The sequence below is a fragment of the Callorhinus ursinus genome, unplaced genomic scaffold (genome assembly GCF_003265705.2).
Source record: "Callorhinus ursinus isolate GAN/ISIS: 27379988/994484 unplaced genomic scaffold, GSC_fseal_2.0 scaffold25, whole genome shotgun sequence".
Lineage (NCBI taxonomy): Eukaryota > Metazoa > Chordata > Mammalia > Carnivora > Otariidae > Callorhinus > Callorhinus ursinus.
This window is the reverse complement of record NW_027397087.1, coordinates 40,049,429-40,073,625: the sequence shown is the minus strand read 5'-3', so window position 1 is coordinate 40,073,625 and position 24,197 is coordinate 40,049,429. Positions and strand designations below refer to the sequence as shown.

Genomic DNA, 24,197 nt, shown 5'->3' with positions numbered 1-24,197 from the left:
ATATATCTTGCAGTCCTTTCAAGACTGGGGAGTGGGACATATATTCGGGTTAAGGCAACACAGTGGGGAGGCAGGGGGAGAAGGCGGACATCTGGCACCACAGTAGGGAAGTGGCTGTGGAATAAATCAGTTGTCGAACAGAGTGGTATTACCCATTCTCCTTTATTTGACTCTTTTTCCCAAAGGCTCCTTGAAATGCTAGTGTTTGTGGGGGGAAGCCTGCTCTTGTCCTCTTTTCTCATGGACACACTCCCTTCAGCAAGCTCATGGCTTCGATCATCTTGATATATTATTGACTTCCACATTTGTAACCCAGACTTGCCTTAGAGCTTTAGATTCATCTCTACAATGGCCTACTTGAACCCCCTCTACCCCGTATGTCCCATCCCATAGACCCTTAAACTCAACATAACCAAACCCAAACCCTTCTTCCCACCAAAACCCGTGTTCTTCCAGTGCTCCCTCTTCTTGGTGAATGGCGCCATTATCTGTCCCAACATCTGTCTAAGAAATCAAATTCACTCTGGATTTCTCCTCCATCTTCACTCCCTACATCTAATCAATCACCATTTTAATTGATTCTGTTCCCAAATAACTTTTAAATTATCCTGTCTCCATCATCTATTGCTACCATTATCACTGTCATGGAGTACTACAAAAGATTGCCAACTGGTTTCTCTGCCTCTCATGTGACTCCCCTCAAACACCAGAGCCACCTTTCAAAAAAACTGGATACTGCTTGCCTAATGTTTAAACTTCCTAGTGGCTCCCACCATCTTCACAGGAGAAAGGCCTGGCCTGGCCTCCCTTTCCAGTCTTATTTCTCATGTTTCTTTCACTTTTGCCATATTGAACTACTAGCAGCCAGCCCCCTGGCTTCCACCGCCAGGTGTGCTCTCTGATTGGGGCCTCTCTTCACCCCTCATCTGCCTGAGGGATTTCTAGTTACTCTTTCAAAGCCATTATCATGTGTCAGTTCTGTCAAACAGAGAAAGCACTGAATACCCTAAACCTCCTTTCTGTGTTTCTTGCATATATCTCTATTATTATAGACAGCACACTTTTTGGGTCTGTCTGAGGACCAGATATTTGTATCAGTAGGGCCTACCACAGAGCAAGGCACATTGTGCAATACGTCTGTACAAAATACTGAGAAAGCCTACATCTGATCTGGTGTAGCCACAGGGTTATTTACTCAGAGCAGCTAGAATATATGAACAGCTTTTATGAAACAGATGGAAGTTGGAACAGTGATGGGGAGGGGGCATCGGCAGACTAATCTGAGAAATGAACACTCATGACCTGACGACGCAAATGAGTAAAATCTGAACAATGAGGGCTGTCCACTGAGTCCAGGCTGCCCTAGAGGCTTGGTGGTTTTGCACTGCACAACCCTACACAAAATGACAATGTTCTTCAACATTCCATTCAATTTCCTCTCCTTTTCCCCAAAGAAAACAGTAATTACAAAATACAAAACTCTTAAAAAATATTCCACATTTGTCTTTTGTTTTTCCATTGATGGGCCCAGTCAGCCTAGAACGCCTTCAGCCTACTTCCACTTTATCAGCAGGAAATCTCACTTCCATCTTACATTACACATTTTACAGTGCCTCAGTGAACCTTAAGTGAGATGGATATTGTAGGGAATGAATTGTAGAGGGTCAAAAGTGAGAAACACTGAAGATCACATACACCATACCATCTGCACCATTTTGTCACATTACACAAAAGCACATCTGCAAACCGGAGAAAGCACAGGATGAAAACCTGCAAATGTGAAACAGATATCCAGTACAACCTTGGTACAACCTTGCTCTACTAATAAAGGCTGATCACTCCTTGACCTCAATTCCTTGATCGACCTAGGAGTATTGCTTTGCTTGCTGCTACAGAGCCAAGACCCACACACACTCAATGCCGTTACAAATATATTAAAAATGGATTAAGTATTTAATATATAAATGCCATCTGGGCCCAGGTACTCTGAACTCCATGCTACAGGAATCTGCTATGAGCTCTGTCAGGTAGGCCAGGTAATTTATAGCTTGAATTGCTGCAAAAATGTTCGTTCACATGCCCAAAAAACCCATTTTGGAGTCTAGAGAGAAATTCAAAAAGGCAACTGTATAAGATTTAACTATTTCATTTGTAGCTTGTACCCACTAAATCTTTTCATGCTCCCACTCAGCATGTAGATCAAAAGAAAATCACTTGTATTTCTGAGCTAGTAATTGGAGTTGACAGAATGACACCCAGGATGTTCACATTAGAGAAAGTGAGGTACAGTGCAGTTCAATAACCATCTCAGACACAGAATAGGAGTTCAATTAATTTGAATCCCAATTTATAATTCCCAACTGTTTTCTCACCTTATTCATGAGAGCCATGGCTTCCTTTTCCCACAAGACTATTTATTTTGATTCCAGATTTACGTGAGTACCCAAACCCCCTCCTTCCTAAACCAATTCCCAGTTGACACTCTTAGGAACTTCTGTCCGCATTCAGCCTTGAAATGAAGTGGACACTGACCTATGATGGCTACGAGTATGTACAGTTGGCTGCTGATGAATGGCTGTCTGTGAAGTTTCAATATGGGAACATATTTGTACTGAATTATGAAAGTGGAAGTGGTTTTCCCTCTATAGTTTTTTCCTTATTACTAAGCCAGTAATTAATTGCCTGTGTCGATAGTCTGAACTAGTTGTAAACTCCTACCAATCAGTTATTCCTGTTAATACTTTTTCATTTAGTGTCTTGCTTTCTCAGCATCCACCCAAGATAAACAAAGACTCTGAAGTCAAATGCAATAAAAGATGGTGGCGTCCACAGTTCACCTCTACTTACTATAAGCTTTTAACAAGATACTTGCATAGGTGGAAGAAGGAAACAGCCCACTGTTGTAACAGGGAAGTGCACATCTTTACCAAGCTCTGTGAGCTCTTTCCTTGAGAACAAAGACCTGGACTCCTTCAAAAAGAGAAGATATGTACTACCCCAAATTTGGAACTCTTGGAAAAGTAAGGCAGAAATTTCTACTTTTTGCTTATGTGAGATTTTTATAATCTTCCTCACAGTAATTTCATCCAAATTTCTTATGTAGTCTCACATAGCAACATTTATTGTAAAACGATCTCATAAAAGCAGTGATAAAGAACGTCCCATTGAGACTGAGCCATAACTTTACCAACTGGCCACTCTGCTTACTGGCAAACGTCATTTGTCGATTTAGGGACAAGACTGAGGCACGGCAGGGCCAGTCCACTACTCAGGTATGAGATAATAGGGCAGGTTCCATGTAGGAGGCAGGAGGCAGCCCACCATGAAGCTGATGACCCTTTGCAAAAGTAATTATTCTTCTCTGGCCTCAGTTTCCTCCTGTGTATGATGATGAATGATGAATGCTGGCCCTTCTAAAGTTGTCTTGAGTCTACTTTGGGGATTACGTGTTTGGTCAATGGCTACCCAGATTCTTTGAAAGGAGGAAAAAGCAAGGTAGATTTTATTTAGAACAGGGAAGTTTCAAGTGCATGCTTAAATCTGTGTTAAGTTTTATTTAGAGAGCAGGGAAGTTAAGGGCTAGAGGCCAGCCAGTATGCAGCCCACAGAGACAGGTTTGATCTGCTGGGTGGTGGCTCCCCAAGTGATGATGAGGGGATAAAAGGAGACATGATGAGACAGAAACAGAAGTTGAAGGTTAAATATTGTCTGAGCATCAATTTGGCCTTTCCTTCACCAAAACACTTACAAAAATAGGCTGTGTGCACTGCCTCCACAGCCTTCCTGTTCCATATTCTAACTGGCTGCAGCTGGTATCCGTTCCCATTATTACCAAGATTGCATTTTCTTGAGGTTTACTAGAGATTGAACTCCTGCCTTCTCCTTATTCTGTTCAAGCTTTCTGCAATCCTGTACTCTCTGATCTGTTGGTCCTTGCCCTCTGCTATGTCTTTTCTAGTGTTCCTGCTTTGGGTCAGTTAGATGGGTAGGGCTTTTCCTGATTTTGTAGACTCTCCACTATAATCACATACATTTCCAGTTTGAACTAAATCAAGTCTATGAGAAGATTGGGTAACCATATTTCTAGTCTTGATCTCCCTTTTGAGTACCAAACCTACATTTTTATCTGGCTATGGGTTTCTCTAGAATTGGCTATCCTATGGGCATGCTCCACAGAGAGCTCATCTTTCTGGCTTTTCTGATTCATATTTCATTTAATGGCATCACCATCCTCCTGGGGTGGTCTCTTATCCTATATCCAGCTTCTCACCAGACATGGTCTACCACCTGTTTCAGCTCTTTTACTACTTGCCCCTTCTTTCCCACTGTTCAGGGGCTCATTATTATTTACCTGGACTACTGCAATAGCATCATAACTGGTTTCCCTTCTGGACCCTTCCATCATAGTTTTCTTCTAAAATCATTTCACCACAGTTTTCTTCCAAAATCATTGATCTTATGTTATCCCTCTCTTTAAAAATCCTTAGTCATTTCCCATAAAACACAAACTAAAGTCTAACTTCTTGAACTCATCATTCAAAGCTCTAAATGTGGTCCCAGATCTTTCCATAGCCAAATTTTTCAGTATTCTCTCCATGCACTGCAATTCACCACAAACAGTGTGAAGTCCTGAGATAGTGTTAACAATGACTTTTTTCATTGTTTAGTTGTCATTCATCTTTACATTTCCACATACCACTCTGAACCTTCATTATAATCTGTCTTGTTTAAGAGTTATTTATGCCTTTGTCTCCTCCCACCCCACTGAAATATAAGCTCCCCTTGAGGGTGAGGTTTTCTCTTATTCACATGTATTTCTGTAAACCCACACAAATATCACAATTTTTTAAACAGTACATGTTTGCCAAAAGGTCAAGAAAGATTTACTGAATGCCCATTATGTACACAGTACTATTTTGGATAGTATATACTGCTAACTGATGCTAAATATATTAGATTAACAATATAACAAGGATATAAGCATTAATAAACTATGGTCCCTGCCACTAGGAAGCTCAAGTGTAACAGAGGGGAGGGGAGGCGTGTGATTTTAATTGTATAATAGTACTGTTATAGAATCGTACAACTGTAGCATGATAAGTGCAGTGATAGAGAAATCCACTAAGTATAGAATGGGTACCCAGAGAGGAGCTGTCAACATGTTCTCAGAACATCAGAGAAGAAAATTCACAGAGCTAGATTCTTTAAGAAAACAGGAGCCCTCTCGGTACATGAGAAGAGAGTGGAGGAATAAATAGGTACCATTTACTGAATGCTTTCTTTGTGCCAAATGATGCTCTGAGCACTATATACATCACTATGTACATATTGACTCCTGTGATTTTTCACAATGGCTTTAAGAAGAATGATGGATTTTCTCCATTTTACAGATAAAGATACTGGGCTTAGAAAAGGTATAGGAACCACCCGGGGTGCTTGCTAACAATGCAGTTTCCCAGGCCTCACTGATTCTGATTCTGTAGGTATGGGATGCAGCAGAGGAAGGTACATATCTAATGAGGACCCCTCCTCAGGTGATACTGAAATAGATCACCTATACATGACAGTGCTCTTCCCAGAAGTGCAGTCCAGAGAGAGGAACCAGTGTGTGCAAGGCTGAGTAGCATGAAATAGGAGCTATTTATAATTTGTGCTAGAGGACGAAACTATAGGGATCAATAACTAAGGATACCTGCCCTCAAGAAGCTCAGTGTCAAATGATCTAAAATCTCCAATTCATTGTTTTTTTTTAATTGAAAAAACAATCAAAATCACCTATAATTACCACTACTCTAACATAGGCATTAATTGCATATTACCATTTTGTAGGTGAATTTTTAAAAAAGTTATGATCCTACTATTTGGTGTTCTGCTATTTTCATGTGATATTTTACAAAAAAATGGCCACAAACATTCCATTGGACATTACCATAATTTATTAAAATTTTCCTTAATATCAGACACTCAGTTTGTTACCAATTTTTGGCAGTGCTGAGATTCTTGAGGATGTTAGCATTTAGTAATTTTCTCTCATAATTTTAAGGAAAAACGTTTACATCTTTGAAGTAATGAGAAAGAAAGCATGTAAGTGCAGAACCTATCTAAATACACTCAGAACAGTACCTAATATTAAAGAATAATGAGTGATCTAAAAAAATGTTAAGCAGTAATTTTCCATTATTGGAAAGGAGTTTCACCACATAAACACATGTGCATTATAACAATCTTATTATGAGGTAGGTAGAGAAGTTAGTATCCATTCATGTGAAAACCAAGAGAGATTACATGGCTTACTTGGAGATACACAGAGATTGATTCAGAGTTTAGACCCATGTCAGCTTACTCCAAATCAACTCTTCTTTATTATGTGTTGTGATGTCTTTTGGTTTAAGACCAATACAACTACTAAAGCTATTCACATTGAATGAAAGCCAGAATAAAGCTATGGACTGAATTGTGTCCTCCCTACATTTGTATGTTGAAGCCCTAACCCCTAATGTGCTGTACTCTTTCCCTTGCTCTCACCTCCCCCCCCCCCCCCCCCCCCCGGCATTAGACACAGCGAGAAGGCAGCTGTCCACAAGCCAGGAGGAGAGTCCTCCAGTCTCCAGAACTGGGAGAAAAGATATTTCTGCTGTCTAGCCATCTGGTCAGTCCACGGTGTTGGTGGACTTGGTCAGTTCAGGCAGCCTGAACTGACTAAGATTTGGTCCTGAGAAGTGGAGTACTATTGTAACAAATACCCACAAATGTAGAAGCAGCTTTGGAATTGGGTAGAAGCTGGAAGAGTTTTGAGATCCATGACAGAAAAAGCTTAGATAATCATGAACAGACTATTGTGAAATATGAACATTACGGGTGATTCTGGTGACAAATCCGACAGAAATGAGGAACATGTTATTAGAAACTGGAGAAATGATAAAAAACAAATGACAAAGAACTTGGCTAAACTGTTCTAGTATTTTGTGGAAGGCAGAACTTGTGAGCAATGAAATTGTATATTTGGCAGAGAGATTTCTAAGCAAAGTGAAGGAGCAGCTTGTTTCCTTCTAACTGCTTATAGTATAAATGCAAAAGGGGAGAGAGAAATTGAAGAAGGAATTGTTAAGCAAAAAAGAACCAAGACTTGAAGATTTGGAAAATTCTCAGCCTATCCATAACTGCAATAAACAAGAAAGCTAGTTCTAAAAAGAATACTAAAGGCATGGTTGAACAATCATTTGTCTAAAGAGATCAGGCGTGTGACTCATGGACTTAATCAGTCATCTCAGGAGAAGCAAGAAATAGAAAGAGGATTCTCCCAGCAAAGACCCTGCCAGTTTGAGCTAAAGGGACAGAGAAAGCAGGATGGGATGAAGGAAAGCTGTTGGGCTTCTTGGATTCTACAGGACTGGTCCACAGAGCTATTCAGCTGTGCAAGTGCACTATTCTTTAAGGAAAGGGAAGAATGACCCTGAAGGTATTTCAGAGATAGTCAGGGCTAATTACTCCCATCACAAACCTAAGAGACAAGGCTGTTTCCTCCTGGGTTTCAAAGGGTAGGGCTGTCTCTCCAGATTTGGAAAGCCTGGATGACTAGTACCTCAGTGGTAGGCTACCCTAGCAGAGAGCCATGTGGATGGCGCCTCACAGAGGGCAGTGTGGGCGGGGCTCTTACCAAGAGCCAAAGGAGCAGGGTGTTTAGCAGAGCCATGGAAGCGATGCTGCCACCCTAGTGGGCCTGGAGGGTACAGTGCTGAATCAAAGAGGATTATTTGTGAGCCTTCATATCTAATGGAATTTGCCTTGCTAGGTTTTGGACTTGCTTGGGATCCATCACCACTTCTTTCCTTCTGAATTCTCCCTTTTAGAATGGGATTGTCTATCCCATTGCACCATTGCATTTGTTTAATTGAAATATAATTAACATAGTGTTATATTAGTTTCAGGTGTATAATATAATGATTCAACACTTCTATGTATTACTCAGTGCTCATCACTATAAGTATACTCTTAATTCCCCTCACCTATTGCACCCATCCCTCCATCCAGGTCCCCCCTGGCAACCACCAGTTTATTCACTGTATTTAAGAGTTTTGTTTTTTTTTTTTGTCTTTTTATCATCTGTTCATTTGTTTTGATTTTAAATTCCAGGTATGAGTGAAATCGTATGGTATTTGTCTTTCTCTGTCTGACTTATTTCACTTAGCATTATACCCTCTAGGTCCATCCATGTTTTACAAATGTCAAGATCTCATTCTTTTCTAGGCTGAGTAATATTCCATTGTGTATATATACATCTTCTTTATCCATTCATCTATTGATAGACATCTGGGTTGCTTCCATATCTTGGCTATTGTGAATAATGCTGCAATAAACATAGGGGTACACAGATCTTTTCAAATTAGTGTTTTCATTTTCTTTGGCCACCACCGTATTTTGGAAGCACATAACTTGTCTAATTTCATAGGGTCACGGCTTAGAGAGGAAATCTGCCTCAGGATGAATCAGACACTGAGTTACACCCATATCTGATTTAGATGATATTTCGATGAGACTTTGGACTTTAGAATTGATGCTGGAATGATTTAAGACCTTTGGGCCTATTGGGATGAACTGAATATATTTTGCATGTGATAAGAACATGAATGGGGGAGGTAAGGGGCAGAATGCTACAGACTGAATTCTGAGTCTTGAAAATTCGTATGTTGAAGTGCTAACCCCTGAGACATTGTGATTTATAAGAAAAGGTCAAATATATATTTCTCAAATATATTTAGTCTTCATTCATGGTTCCTGACTCACAGCAACCCAAACCCTTGAAATTTCATTAAGTACTGAGAGTGACAAAGGTGTCTCTTGTTATGTTAATAAGGTGACTTTTGGACCCCACTTAGGGATGGGGGCTGGTTGCCAGGGGAACCAACCATGCACATGATTGAAGTGTTGGAATTTGCAGTCCCACCCGGACCTCCAAACTCCTCAGGAGATGGAGAGTGGCTGGAAGTTGAATCAATAGCCAATCACCAATGATTTAATCAACCATGACTATGAAATGAAGCCTACACAAACCCCCAAAATGATAGAGTTTGAAGAGCTTCCAAGTTAGTGAACACATGGAGATTTGGAAGTGCGGTGCACATGGAAGTTCTGTGCCCTTTCTCCATACCTTGCTCTATGCATCTCCTCTATCTGGCTGTTCTTGAGTTATATCCTTTTCTAATAAGCTAATAAGTAAGATGCTTCTCTGTGAGCTGATCTAGCAAATTATTCGAACCCAAGGAGGGGGCTGTGGGAACCTCTGATTTATAGCCTGTTGGTCAGAAGCACAGGTAACAACCTGGGCTTGTGACTGGTGTCTGATGTTTGTAAGGGGGGACAGGTAGACTGAACCCTTGACCTGTGAGATATGGTGCCATCTCCAGGTAGCTAAGTTGAACTGAGTTGAATTGTAGGACACCCTTTTGGTGTCCAAGAATTGCTTGGTGCTGTGTGGGAAGTATGCCCTACCCCCCCACACTGGAAATTGAGTCTTGGAACACATGGAAGGCACAATTGGACCATATTTGGAGATAGGGCCTACAAAGAGGTAATTAAGGTGAAATGGTCATAAGGGAGGGGCCCTGATATGGATTAGTATCCTTATAAGAAGAGACACCAGACAGCCTCCATCCCCCCTTGGCCATGTTAAAGACATGGTGAGAATGCAACCATCTGCAAGCTAGAAAGAGAGTTCTCACTAGAAATTATATCAGCCAGAACCTTTATCTTGGATTTTCTGGTCTTCAGAACTGTGACAAAATTAATTTCTATTGTTTAAGCCACCCAGTCTATGGTATTTTGTACACCCAAAGTAACGATCTTAGTACTCTATCACTGCAGTAGACTTGGCATTTAAGGGGGCAGTATCCTTTGGCTTTCAAATTGCTAAATTCTAGCACTGATTTCCTTTTGCAACATTTTAAAGACCTTTTATTCTCTTCAAGAGACAATCACACCTGTTAGCCTACTCTAAATTCCATTAGTATGGGAAGGGATATTTTAAGCAGACAAACTTGTTTGTGTGAGCCAACTGCTGTTCTCTTTTGCTTACATCTGCAAAGGTAGGGTTCACAGTGTCCTGGTAGTTTATTCCTCTAAGGTTGTACAATCAGTTGGGTACTTCTAGAAACACCCAGAGGGTCTTCAAAGAGACATTTATATTCACCATTTAGTGTAAAACATTCTTTCCCAAACCTGCCAATAACTCCCAGTATATAACCACTCGCCACCTGTTCTTTGGAGATTGCTTCTGCATCATTACAAGCAAAGAAATCAATACTAGACCATTGATTTGGGAAAGAGACAAGATTGCACGGCAATAATACATAAAGTTAGTCAAGCCCTACTTCTCAATTGTTTTGAAAGAACAGATAGTTCAATGCCCCATTCTGAAATAGATACTCATCCTGCATTGGCGATCTTGTAGCAATAAAGGCCCAAGATAGATGAGGCACCATAACCCCAATTGACTTAACAGCTCTTGAGTGCTACAGAGAATCTCAAAATGCCTTTTTAGACTCAACAGTAATGTATTAACTAGAATCCAGCTCCCCTCTCTGCAGTCTATCCCTCAGTTTAATTTAAAAAGTGTGGGCCGGGGCCCAGGGTCACTCTGCCAGTGCCACCAGACAGTTAAGTGGTGTGGGTGCTGCAACCACAGAGAGGAGATGAAGGTCTGGTCCAAATATGTATTCTGTCATGATAGGTAAGGCCAATTGTTTACCTTATCCATTAATTTACTAAGACACCATCTGTCTTTCTAAGCAAATTAACATGTAAAAGTCATTTAGATATGTTAATTCGTTTTGAACCAGGAAATAGATTCAATAAAAAGGGACTATGGGCATGAAGAACATTACCTGTTTACCTAGAACTTCATGTTTTTAAAAACTCACATGCATTAGATCCCTTGATCCTAACCCCAATCCTACAGATTATCACTGTAAACATCTTAAAGAGGAGGAAATTAAGGCTCTTAAAGTAACCTAGGGAAGACACTACTGGAGAGCGAAAGGAGTGAACACTTATCAGGGATTTTTTTTTTAAGAGTTATTTATTTATTTGAGAGAAAAAGGGAGAGTGAGCACGAGAGAGAGAGAGAGAGCAAGCACCAGAAGGAGGAGAGGCAGAGGGAGAGGGAGAAGCAGACTCCCCGCTGAGCAGGGAGCCGGACGTGGGACTCGATCCTAGGACCCTGAGATCATGACCTGAGCCAAAGGAAGACACTTAACCAACTGAGTCACTCAGGAGCCCCTTGTCAGGGATGTTTTATTCTCCTTTAGCCAAACAGCCCCAAAGACCGGTACCATTATTATCCTCTTTTAAAGCTAAGGAAATTGAGACTCAGAGTAGCAACTTGTGACAAAACTACTAAGGAGCAGAGCCAGGACTTGAACCCAGATCTTTTGGACTTCAAAGTCCATTCTTTATTGGGTTCCAATTTGCGATAGCAAGATAGGAAGATTCATGGACACACTGAGTCTACAGCCACATATGGAACAATTTCCTTTTAAGAAAATCCAAAGCCTGGGGTGCCTGGGTGGCTCAGTTGGTGAAGTGTCTGCCTTCGGCTCAGGTCATGATCTCAGGGTGCTGGGATCAAGTCCCACGTCCAGCTCCCTGCCCAGCAGGGTGTCTGCTTCTCCCTCTGCCCCTCCCCACCACTGCTCATGCTTGCTCTCTCTCTCTTTCAAATAAATAAATAAAAAATCTTAAAAAAAGAAATCCAAAGGCTGGCTGAGTGATGACTACAAACTGGGCAAACAAGAAAACCACACTGACATGGGTAGGAGAGAATCGGACACAATCTTGCCATAAACTCCACCCCTGGTGCAGCATCCCATAACAGGAAGGGAACTCAAAACCTGGAGCTTCTCCCTGAGGAGTGAAGGGTTTAAATGCTATATCAGGTATCCCAACCTTTAAGACATACACTTGAGAGACAAGTCTCCAAAACATCTAACTTTGAAACCCAACAGGGCTTGTGTCCTGAGACCCGTAAGACTGTAGCAATCTGAGAAACCCCTCTTAAAGAACCTACCTGCTGGGACTTCCCCACCCAAGAGGCAGCCAATTGTGCCTGGACTTAAAGTGAAGGAGGCTCACCTGCTTATATTAAAGCACTGGTGTGAGGGGCAGACATCTAATTTAACATACACATCTAGGAGCCTGCTGAACACTTTCCAGGGACAAAGACTAGCAGGTACCACCTTTACGCTTTCCCTTTGCCAGGCTCCAGGGCACCAGTATCCCACAGAATGGAACTTTTATGTGTCTGGTGGCCTGATTTTTATGGCTGTTGTCTAGGGGACACCTCTTGATTGCCTGGCTCTGGAGGCCAGATGAGTTTGTGTTCCTGGTCCCATGGGACTGTACCACCCAGAAAAAAACTTATACCCCTGTCTGGCACCCTGAATTTTGTTATTACTGTCAGGGGACAGCTCTATATCATCTGGCTCTAGCAGCCAGTGAGGCTTATGCTCATGGGCCCCACAGAACTGTAACCAATGGAGAAAGAGTTTTTTTTTTTTTAAGATTTTATTTATTTATTTGACAGAGAGAGATAGAGAGCGAGCACAAGCAGGGGGAGCAGCAGAGGGAGAGGGAGAAGCAGGCTTCCCGCTGAGCAAGGAGCCCGATGTGGGGCTCGATCCCAGGACCCTGGGATCATGACCTGAGCCAAAGGCAGATGCTTAACCATCTGAGCCACCCAAGCGCCCCTGGAGAAAGACTTCTTAAAAACTTACCACCCCCAGGGCAGAGCAAGAGGTAACAGACCCCAGGAGAGCTTGGTCTTTCTGTGAAGGAGGCCTATTAGCTAACCATGGGGCTGACTATAAACCTTCCAAAAACCTCAGAGAGAGTGTGCTCTTTCCACTTACTCTCTGCCAAGCTCCAGAGTGCCAGGGTCTCCTGGAGGGGAGCTGTACACACATCCAGTGTTGTGGTTTTTGTCTGGTGTCCCAGGTTATATGGCTGCTGCCCAGAAGATGCTCCTAAATCACCTGGCTCTGGTGGCTGGGAGCCTGCATTCCTGGGTCCCATAGGACTGTGGCAGAGAGACAGTTTCTGGCAGGCTTCCACTCCCAGGGCACTGTATAGAGAGTGGTCTGAGGCACACTCCCTAGACTTTCTGTGAGGAAGGCCTCTTTGCTTGTCCTGGAACATTGGCCTGAGGGGCAGACTTCAGGTTTGGCACATATTTAGTGGCCTAGGGAGCTGCTCTGAAGGAACATAGGCTATGGATACCATCTTGGTGCTTTCTCTCTGCTTTGCTCCAGCTCACCAGGATCACACAAGATACCCTTGTCTAGAGCCCTGATGTCTGTAACTGCTTCCCAGGGGACACCTCCAGATCCGCCTATGCTTACAGTCCCACAGGACTGTATATATTTGCATTTTTTAAAAGCAGATGCCTGAGGGTCTGGCTTCCAGTCAGCCTGAATTTAGGTATTGAGACTCTCCTCTTTGGGACACTGATAGGTCTTGGCATATTCTCACCTACTGGGAGCTATTAAAAATATAAGAGACTGCTTGAACAGGCACAAATTTGAGAGATGACAAAGAGCTGGGGTAGGGTTGAATGACAGGGTTCATCTACATAAGACCACTCCTTTATGGCTGAGAGAGGTGGCTGTATCACCTATTGTATGGAAACAGAGATTCAAGGTAAATGAAAAAACAGACGACTATGTACCAAATGAAAGAACAAGATAAAACCCCCTAAGGAAAAAGAACATTAATGAAATGGAGATAAGTAATTTACATGATAAAGAGTTCAAAATGATGGTCATAAAGATGTTCACTGAACTGGGGAGAAACATGGATGAACACAGAGAGATGGAAAATATAAGAAAGTACCACACAAAAGCCACAGAGCTGAAGAATACAATAACTGAATTGAAAAATAAACTATAGGGGTTCTGGGGCACCTGGGTGGCTCAGTTGGTTAAGTGTCTGACTTTGGCTTGGGTCATGATCTCGGGGTCCTGGGATTGAGCCCCATGTCGGGCTCCCTGCTTCGCAGGGAGTCTACTTGTCCCTCTCCCCCCTGCTTGTACTCTCTCTCTCCCTCTCAAATAAATAAAATCTTAAAAAAGAAAAAGAAAAAGAAAAATACACTATAGGAGTTCAGTAGCAGACTAGATGAAGCAAAAGAAAGGATCAGTCAACTCAAAGATGAGGTAGGGGAATTCACTGAATCAGAGCAGCAGAAACAAACAAAAAAGAAAAAAAGTGCAGACAGCTTAAGGGATGTAGAGAACAACATCAAATGGACAACGTTTGCATCATAGGGCTCCTAGAAAAAGAAAAGAGAGAGAAAGGGACAGAAATCTTATTTGAAGAAATAATGGCTGAAAATTTTCCTATCCTGGGGAAATAAGCAGACATCCAGATCCAGGAAGCCCAGAGAATTCCAAATAAGAGGAACTCTAAATTAGAGGCCTACACCAAGGCACATTATAATTAAAATGTCAAAAGTTAAAGACAAGGAGAAAATATTAAAAACAGCAAGAGAAAGACAACTTGTTATATACAAGGGAACCCCCCATAAGACCCTCAGATTTTTCAGCAGAAACTTTGCAAGCTAGAAGGGAGTGGTACTATTTATTCAAAGTGCTAAAAAAAAACACACGCACAAGCAAACCCAAGAAAAACACAAAGAAAACAAAAACAACTTCCAACCAAGAATACTCTACCTAGCAAAGTTATCATGCAGAAGTGAAGGAGAAAGAGTTTTTCAGACGAGCAAAAGCTAAGTGAGTTCACCACTACTAAACTGGCCTTACAAGAAATGTCAAAGGAACTTCTTTAAGCTGAAAAAAAAGTGCACTCATTAGTAACAAGAACACATATTAAAGAATAAATATCACTGGAAAGGTAAACATACAGTAAAGTTAGTGGATCAATCATTTATAAAGCTAGTATAAAGACTGAAAGACAAAACTCGTGAAAATAACTATGATTACAACAATTAGTTAAGGGATACACAAAATAAAAAGATGTAAACTGTGATGTCAAAAACATAAAATGAAAAAGAAACCATAAAATGTGTGGAGGGAAGAGCAATGATTTTGAGCTTTACAATGGAATGAAGCTTAAGTTGTAATCAATTTCAAATAGACTTTTATAGATATAAGTTGTTATATGTAAGTTCATGGTAACCATAAGGCAAAAACACAAAAGATAAAGGAATGTAAGCATACCATTAAAGAAACTACAAAGGAAGAGATCAAAAGAAGAAAGACAGAAGACCTACAAAAACAGGCCAAACAATTAACAAAATGGCAACAAGCACAAACTATCAATAATTACTTCAAATGTAAATGGATAAATTCTCCAATCCAAAGACACACAGTGGCTGAATGGGTAAAAAAAATAAGACCCATCTATATGCTGTCTAAAAGAGACTCACTTTAGATGTAGAGACAAATACAGACTGAAAGTGAATGGACCAAAAAAGATATTCCATTCAAATGAAAACCAAAAAAAACCAGAGAAGTTATACTTATATCACACATAATAGACTTTAAAACAAAGGCTGTGTTAAGAGACAAAGAAGGGAGTTACATAATGATAAAAGGATCAATCCAACAAGAGGCTATAACATTTGTTAATATTTATGCACCCAACATAGGAGGACCTAAATATATAAAGCAAATACTAACAGACCTAAAGGATGAAATCAACAGCAATACAATAATAGTAGGAGACTTAAATCGATGGATCAATCATCCAGACAAAAAAATCAAGAAGGAATCATCAGCCTTAAATGACACAGTAGACCAGAAGGGCTTAACAGATATACACAGAACATTCCATTCAAAAGCAAAGGAATACACATTCTTCTGAGTGCACATGGAACATTTTCCAAGACAGATCATATGTTAAGCCACAAAACAAGACATAATAAATTTAAGAGGATTGAAATTTTATCAAGCATCTTTTCTGATCACAGTGGTATGAAACTAGAAATTAAGTACACAAGGAAAGCTGGGAAATTCATAAATTCGTGGAGATTAAACAACATGCTACTGAATAACCAATGGGTCAAAGAAGAAATCGAGAAATAAAAAAATACCTTGAGACAAATGAAAATGGAAATGTAACAAAGTCCATGCTTTATTTATTACATTGATGAAAACTATGGCTTATTTACAGTGAATGTAATTGAACAAGAATTCTTGATGTTAAGAGTTTTAGCTTTCTTGAAGAAGTGGTTTGTCTAGAACGGGCAATATACAGTTAAGAAATTAATATGTGACACAATGGATAAAGTGTAGGCTATGGAATCAGAGAGATCTGTGTTTAAATCCCAGCTCTACTAATTGCTAGGTGTGTGACCCCACGCATATCAATTCACCTGTCTGAGCTTTATTTTCCTCATCTGTCAAATGGATAAAAAGATCTTAACCTCATAAAGATCAAATTATGTAACACCAATAATGTTCCTGGCCCATCAACAAATACTGGTTATTTTCCTCTATTAAAATGTTTCTCCAAGAAGCAGAAGAGTCCTAGAGTAGGGGCAAACAGGGGTCTCTTATTTGTTAGAGAATAAAGACAGAACCATAGAGTGGAAGGCACATAACAGACCTATTTGTACAGGTAGCCTCTGCAAACAGTCACAGCTTATTATAATATCGGGTGTAAGGTGGATAGATGATCAATAACTTTTTGCTGGATGGAGGAATGCCAGAAAGAAGAGCAGACCCAACCCAATAACAGTGTGTTGGATAAGATTAAAATCAGATTTAAAATATTTTCTTACCTTGACTGCATAGTTATTAAGTGGATCTTTTGCATATGAAGCTGTATAGTAAACGGCATCACCTGCCTCACAACATGGCTTGTCACTGGTTAGCCTGAAGTCTGACCAGCTGTCCACCCCAAAACGGAGCTGGTCTTTCTGTCCAGCCATGAAGAGGTCTTCACATTTTACAGCCAGTTTCTTCAAGGCATCTGTATGAAGGCTTCGGATTTTACCCACCACTTCTTCCCGATTCTCAAGTCCTCGATAAAGTGCTTGTCTCTGTGGCTTTTGCATGCTTCGTCCCTGTCTGCAAGAGGGACCACGCCGGCTGGACAGGGACTCCGTACTGTTGGAAAATCTATCCTTAATACTGAGAGTGGTTAAGCTGGAGATACTGTTTGCCGCTGAGGGGACAGGTCTCTCCTTGTGCAAAGGTCTTTCTAAGGAGTCATAAGACTCAATGTCTAGTCCCTTGAGTTCGTAACTGATGGAAGAGCCAGCACTACTGGCATCCCAGTTGGGGTCGATATCATAGGTGGGATTAGCCATTACACAAAGACTCGTTTCCATGGCTTTTTGGAGGTCTTTGGGGATTGGCTCTGTATTGGCTCTTATGATCATTTTCTTTGGCAGTGGGGGTGGCGTAGGTTGGGAAGCATTAGGTGCTTCTTGGTCTGTTTTCCCACTAAAGACAATGGCATCATCCAAGGTTCCCTTAGGCTGCCGTGGCTGCTTGGGTGGTATCATGGCTGCTCTAGATTGCCCTGTATTATTTTAAAAGAAAGAAAGAAAAATAATAGTTAAGTTTTTATTCTTGTTACATAACTGAAACTTTAGGAGAAATAAATGATGTGGCCATGAGAATATAAGAAGTCAATGCCTTAATTCAAAATGGTTGAAGAAAAGCAACCAAAGACTTGATGGGGGCAATAAAATGTGAACAATGTCTCAGCATTTCTGTGCCAAAGAACAGGGTAATGGGCTTTGTTTTCAAAAAAAGAATTGAGATTCTCTATTCCTGCTTCCAAGAGTGCTATATTTACCCCACTAGATTATGAAAGAGTGACAGACACTCAAATAATTTCATTGTGACAGAGTAGAGATTAAAGCATTTGTGGGTTAAGAAAAATACTTGGAAGCATTTTAAAAAATTGAAACTAGCAACAGGACCACTAGACTGATGCTCAGAAGATACTTTTCTGTTCTTTTAACTTTGTTCCAAAGTTACACTGTAATGTATATAGCACTTGTCATTTTCAATCCAACACATATGAATACAATTCCATAAACCATGTTATTTTATTTCACTACAGAAATGGATTCTAGCACTGGTCTTAAACTGGTTTATGTATAAATTCTTGTGATTGGGATAAAGGGAACGATATATATGAGCAATCAACTGCTGTTCCAAACATCCTTCACAAACTCTTACGTGATTCTGTTTTATTATGGGGGGGTATATAAACTGTGGTTTGGACAATACTGCTTTTGAACATCTCTTACAAGCCCTAGTTATAGAATCAATTACTCTGCTTCCTTTCTAGCACTTGCACTTAGAAGATAATAAAATGCAGATGTGTGAAAATGAAAACACAACAATCCAAAGTCCTTGGGATGCAGCAAAAGCAGTTCTAAGAGGGAAATATATAGCAATAAAGGCCTACCTCAAGAAACAAGGAAAAGCTTGAATAAAAAAAAAAAATCTAACCTTACACCTAAAGGAACTAGAAAAAGAAGAACAAACAAAACCCAAGGTGAGAAGAAGGAAGGCAACAATAATGATTAGAGCAGAAATAAATGGCATAGAGACTAAAAAAGAAAAAAAATCAATGAAACCAAGAGCTGTTCTTTGAAAAGATAAAGAAAATTGATAAACCCTCAGCTAGACTCATTAAGAAAAAAAGAAAGAAAGGACCCAAATAAAATCAGAAACAAAAGAGAAGTAACACTGACACAACAGAAATATAAAGGAATGTAAGAGAAAACTACAAAATGTTATATGACAATAAATTAAACTAGAAGAAATGAATAAATTCCTAGAAACATACAATCTTTCAAAACTGAATCAGGAAGAAAGAGAAAATCTGAACAAATCGACTACAAGTAATGAAACTGAATTGGTAATAAAAAAAAATTCCAACAAACAGAAGTCCAGGACCAGATGGGTTCACAGGTGAATTCTACCAAACATTTAAAGAAGAGATAATACCTATTTTTCTCAAACTATTCTAAAAAATAGAAAAAGAAGGACAGCTTCCAAACACATGATAATACAAATAAACATGAGGCCAGTATCACCCTGACACCAACAGCAGACAAGGACACCACACACAAAAAAGAGAACTACAGGCCAATAACCCTGATGAACATAGATGCAAAAATCCTCAACAAAATATTCACAAATTGAATTGAACAATACATTAAAAAGATCATTCACTACGATCAAGTGAGATTTATTCTGGGGATGCAAGGATGGTTCAATAGTCATAAATCAATGTGATACACCACATCAACAAAACAAAGGATAAAAATCATATGCTCATGTTAATAGATGTTCATTCATGATAAAAATTCTTGACAAAGTCGGGTTAGAGGAAACATACCTCAACATAATAAAGGCCATATATGAAAAAGCCATTGGTAACATACTCAATGGTGAAAAACTGAGAGCTTTTCCTCTAAGATCTGGGACAAGACAAGGATGTCCACTCTCCCACCTTTACTCAACATAGTAATGGAAATCCTAGCCACAGTAATCAGACAAGAAAAAGAAATGAGTCATCCACATTGGTAAAGAAGAAGTTAAAATGTCACTATTTGCAGACAACATGATACTATACATAGAAAACCTTAAAGACTCCACCAAAAAACAACTAGAAGTAATAAATGAATTCAAGAAAGTTGCATGATACAAAATTAATACCCAGAAATCGGTAGTGCTTCTGTATACTAATAATAAAGTAGCAGAAAAAGAAATTAAGAAAACAGTTCCATTTATAATTGGACCAAAAACTTAGGAATAACCTTAACCAAAAAGGTGAAAGACCTGTACTCTGAAAACTATAAAACACTGATGAAGGAAAATGGAGATGACACAAACAAATGGAAAAATATTCCATGCTCATGAATTCCATAAACCATTAATATTGTTAAAATGTCTAAATTGCCCAAAAGAGTCTACAGATTCAATACAATCCCTATCAAAATACCAATACTATTTTTCACAGAGCTAGAACAAATAACACCAAAATTTGTATGGAACCATAGAAGATACCAAATAGCTAAAGCAATCTTGAGAAAGAAAAACAAAGTTGGAGGTACCACAATTTCAGATTTCAAATTATACTGAAAAGCTATGGTAATCAAAACAGTATAGTACTGCCACAAAAATAGATACACAGATCAACAGAACAGAATAGAGAGCCCAGAAACAAACCCACAATTATATGACTAATTAATCTATGACAAAAGAGGTAAAAATATACAATGAGGAAAAGAGTTTCTTCAGTAAATGGTGCTGGGAAAACTGGACAGCTGCCTGTTAAAGAATGAAACTGGACCACCTATTAACACCATACAGAAAAATAAACTCAAAATGAATTTAAGACCTAGATACGGGACCTGAAACCAAAGAAATCCTAGAAGAGAACATAGACAGTAATTTTTTTGACATCAGCTATAGTAATATTTTTCTAGATATGTCTCCTAAGGCAACAAAAGCAAAAACAAACTACTGGGACTACATCAAAATAAAACAAAACAAAAATCTTTTGCACAGCAAAGAAAACCATCAACTGAACAAAAAGGCAACCTACTGAATGGGAGAAGATACTTGCAAATGATATGTCTTATAAGGGGTTAATATCCAAAATATATAAAGAACTTATCCAACTCAACAACAAAAACCAAACAATTTAACTAAAAAACGGGCAGAGGACCTGAATAGATAAAGAAAACATACAGATGGCCAACAGACACATGAAAAGATCCTCAACATCACTACTCGTCAGGGAAATGCAAATCAAAACCCCAATGAGATATCTCCTTACACCTGTTAGAATGCTAAAATAAGAAAGACAAGAAATGACAAGTGTTGGCGAGGATGTAGAGAAAAAGGAACCCTCATATACTGTTGGTTGGAATGTAAATTGGTATAGCCACCGTGGGAACCAGTATGGAGGTTCCTCACTTCCACTTATGGAATGAGTAAGTCATGGAACAAAAGGCATGGCAAAAGGAATATAATCAATGCTCTTGTAACAGTGATGTATGGTGATAGATGGTAGCTACACTTGTGGTAAACACATAGTGTATAAACAAATACACCTGTGATCAATGACATCTTTTGGGCTTATTGTATAATGGGGAGAGACATTATTTTTTTAAAGGCAGAGAAATATACCATGGAACTTTTATAAAAGTTATTATAATTAGTAATGTTATTAAAATGAGGCTTTATTGAATATCTCAGAGTAAGAGTATAATGCTCTGTTATGGGATGAATTATGTCCTCTCTCCCAAAATGCTGAAGTCATTAACCTCTGGTACCTGTGAATACAACCCTATTTAGAAATAGAGTCTTTACAGAGATAATCAAGTTGAGGTCATTAGGGTGGACCTTAATCCAGTATGTCTTGTGTCCTTATAAAAAGAGGAAATATCATATAAAAAGAGACAAAAGGGAGAACACCATGTGGTGACAGAGGCAGAGAATGGAATAATCCAGCTGCAAGCCAAGGATGTCAAGGATTGATGGCCACCACTAGATGCTAGAGAGAGGTAAGGAAGGATTCTATCCAGAGCCTCAAAGAAAGCATGGCCTTGCTAACACCTTGATTTCAGACTTCTAGCCTCCAAAATTATTGAGAGAATAATTTTCTCTTGTTTTAAGGCACCCAGGTTATGGTACTTTGTTACAGCAGCCCTAGGAAACTAACACATGCTCCTACTGATGGTCAGATAGAAGGCACCAGATGGTTCTGAGGGTGATAATGAATAAAGATGGTGGTTTGTTTTTATTAAAATCATGTCCTTGTAGCAATGCCTAGTGTGGGCACCAATATAAACTGTGATTGTACTAACACTATATTCTATTTCCTATTTGTGCAACTCTCTCCAAGAACACCTAGAAATGAGAAGAGAACTATGACAATACATATAGCAAACCTAAGGACCACCCTTCTCCACCAATGAAATCTGGCAAATAAATATTTTTTACAAGGAAGAGAGCTATATTACATATAAATATAAACAAAAAAAATACGTGTGTGTGTGTGTGTGTGTGTGTGTGTGTGTGTACAGCATAAGAATGAGAGAGACAAAGAATATGAGAATGCTAAGAGGGCCAGGACTTTGCTTGATTCATTATTGTGTCCTCTATGTCAAGACAGGGCCTGGATATAAAAGATGCTCAATAGATGTTTCTTAGGGCGCCTGGGTGGCTCAGGCAGTTAAGCATCCGACTCTTGATTTTGGCTCAGGTCATGATCTAGGGGTCCTGGGATTGAGCCCTGCATCGGGTTCTGTGCTCAGCAGGGAGTCTGCTTGAGATTCTCTCTCTTCCTCTGCCCCTCCCCCCAGTCGTACATCACTCTTTTTCTCTCTCTCTCAAATAAATAAATCTTTAAAAAAAAAAAGTTTCTTGAATGACTAAAAGTATCAATTAGAGCTGGAAAAGAATAAGCGGTAAAATTATAGAGGTACCTATAACAAGAAAAGATACTGAATTAATAATTTAAAATATTCCCACAAAGAAAAGTCCAAGGCAACATGGCTTTATTGATGAATTCTACCAAATGTTTATTTATTTTTAGAAAGATTTTATTTATTTATTTGACAGAGCAGGAACACAAGCAGGGGGAGTGGGAGAGGGAGAAGCAGGCTTCCCCCGGAGCAGGGAGCCCGATGTGGGGCTCGATCCCAGGACGCTGGGATCATGACCTGAGCCGAAGGCAGACGCTTAACGAATGAGCCACCCAGGCACCCCTCTACCAAATGTTTAAAGAAAAACTAATATCAATCCTGCACAAACTCTTCCAAAAATAGAAGGGGAGGGAGCACTTCCCAGCTTGAAATCTATGAAACCAATATTATTTACACACCAAAATCAGACAAAGGCATCACAAGAAAACTAGAGACTAATAACCCTTATGAATACAGACACAAAAAATATTTATAAAACACTAGCAAACTGAATCTAGCAACATATAAAAAAGATTATACACCGTGACAAAGTTGGATTTGTCCCAGGAATGCATGGTTGGTTTTAACATTTGAAAATCAATCAATGGAATACACCATGCAAACAGAATAAAGGGGGGCAACACCTCACATGATCACTATAACAGATGCAGAAAAAGCATTTGAGAAAATCCAACACCTTTTCAAGATAAAATACTGAACACACTGGGAAAAGGAGAGAACATCCTCAACCTGATAAAGGGAACCTATGAAAGCCCCAAAGTGAACATCATCCTTATTGGTAAAAAAAACTCCATTATTTCCCCAGTAAGATCAAGAATAAGAAAAGGATTTCCACCCTTGTCACTTCTATTCTACATTTCACTGGAGGATCTAGACAGGGCAATTAGGAAAGAAAAAGAAACAAAAACATCCAGATTGGAAAAGAAGTAAAACTATCTCTAATCAAAGATAACACAATCTTGTATATAGGAAAGCCTGAGGAATCCACAATAAATTGTCACAACTAATATACCGGTTCAGCAAGTTTGCAAGATCTAAGCTCTACATAAAACAACTGTATTTTCTACACACTAGCAATGAAAAATAAAAAACTTATTATTAAAAAATAATTCCATTTACAATATCATCAAAAACAATATAGTACTTAGGAATAAATTTAACTCAAGACTTATACACTAGAAGCTACCCAACAACACTGAAAGAAATTAAAGACCTAAATAAATGGAAAGACATTTTATGTTCACAGATCAGAGACTTAATATGCTAAGATGGAAACATTCCCCAAATTGTTCTGAAGATTTAATGTAATCCCTATCAAAAACCCAGCTGGCATTCTTGCAGGAATTGACAGGAGGATCCTAAAATTCATATGGCAATACAATGGATCTAAAGTAACCAAAAAACATCCTAAAAAGAAGAACAAAATTGGAGAACTCACATTTCCCAATTTCAAAACTTACTTCAAAACTACAGTAATCAAGATTGTATGTACTGTGTTAGGGGATGGGTGAAGGGATTAAGAGGTACAAACTTCCAGTTATAAAATAAATAAAGTCACAGGGATGAAAAGTACAGCATAAGGAATATAGTCAATAATACTGTAATAACTTTATGATGACACGGTAACTACACCAATCCTGGTGAGCATTTTGTAATATCTATAAATGTTGAATCACTATGTTGTGCACCTAAAACTAATAGCTGTACATCAACTATACTT

General features: G+C 39.3%; 1 protein-coding gene across 20 annotated transcripts in view; it reads right to left on the bottom strand.

Moving 5' to 3' along the window:
* PEAK1 (pseudopodium enriched atypical kinase 1) overlaps positions 1 to 24,197 on the bottom strand; it is a 361,282-nt gene that overhangs the window by 8,702 nt on the left and 328,383 nt on the right. For all 20 annotated transcript variants that reach the window (XM_073877414.1, XM_073877413.1, XM_073877408.1 and 17 more), the window contains one exon: positions 16,793 to 17,538. In XM_073877414.1, coding sequence (XP_073733515.1) covers positions 16,793 to 17,538 — 746 coding nt within the window. The remainder of the gene's footprint in view (positions 1 to 16,792; positions 17,539 to 24,197) is intronic.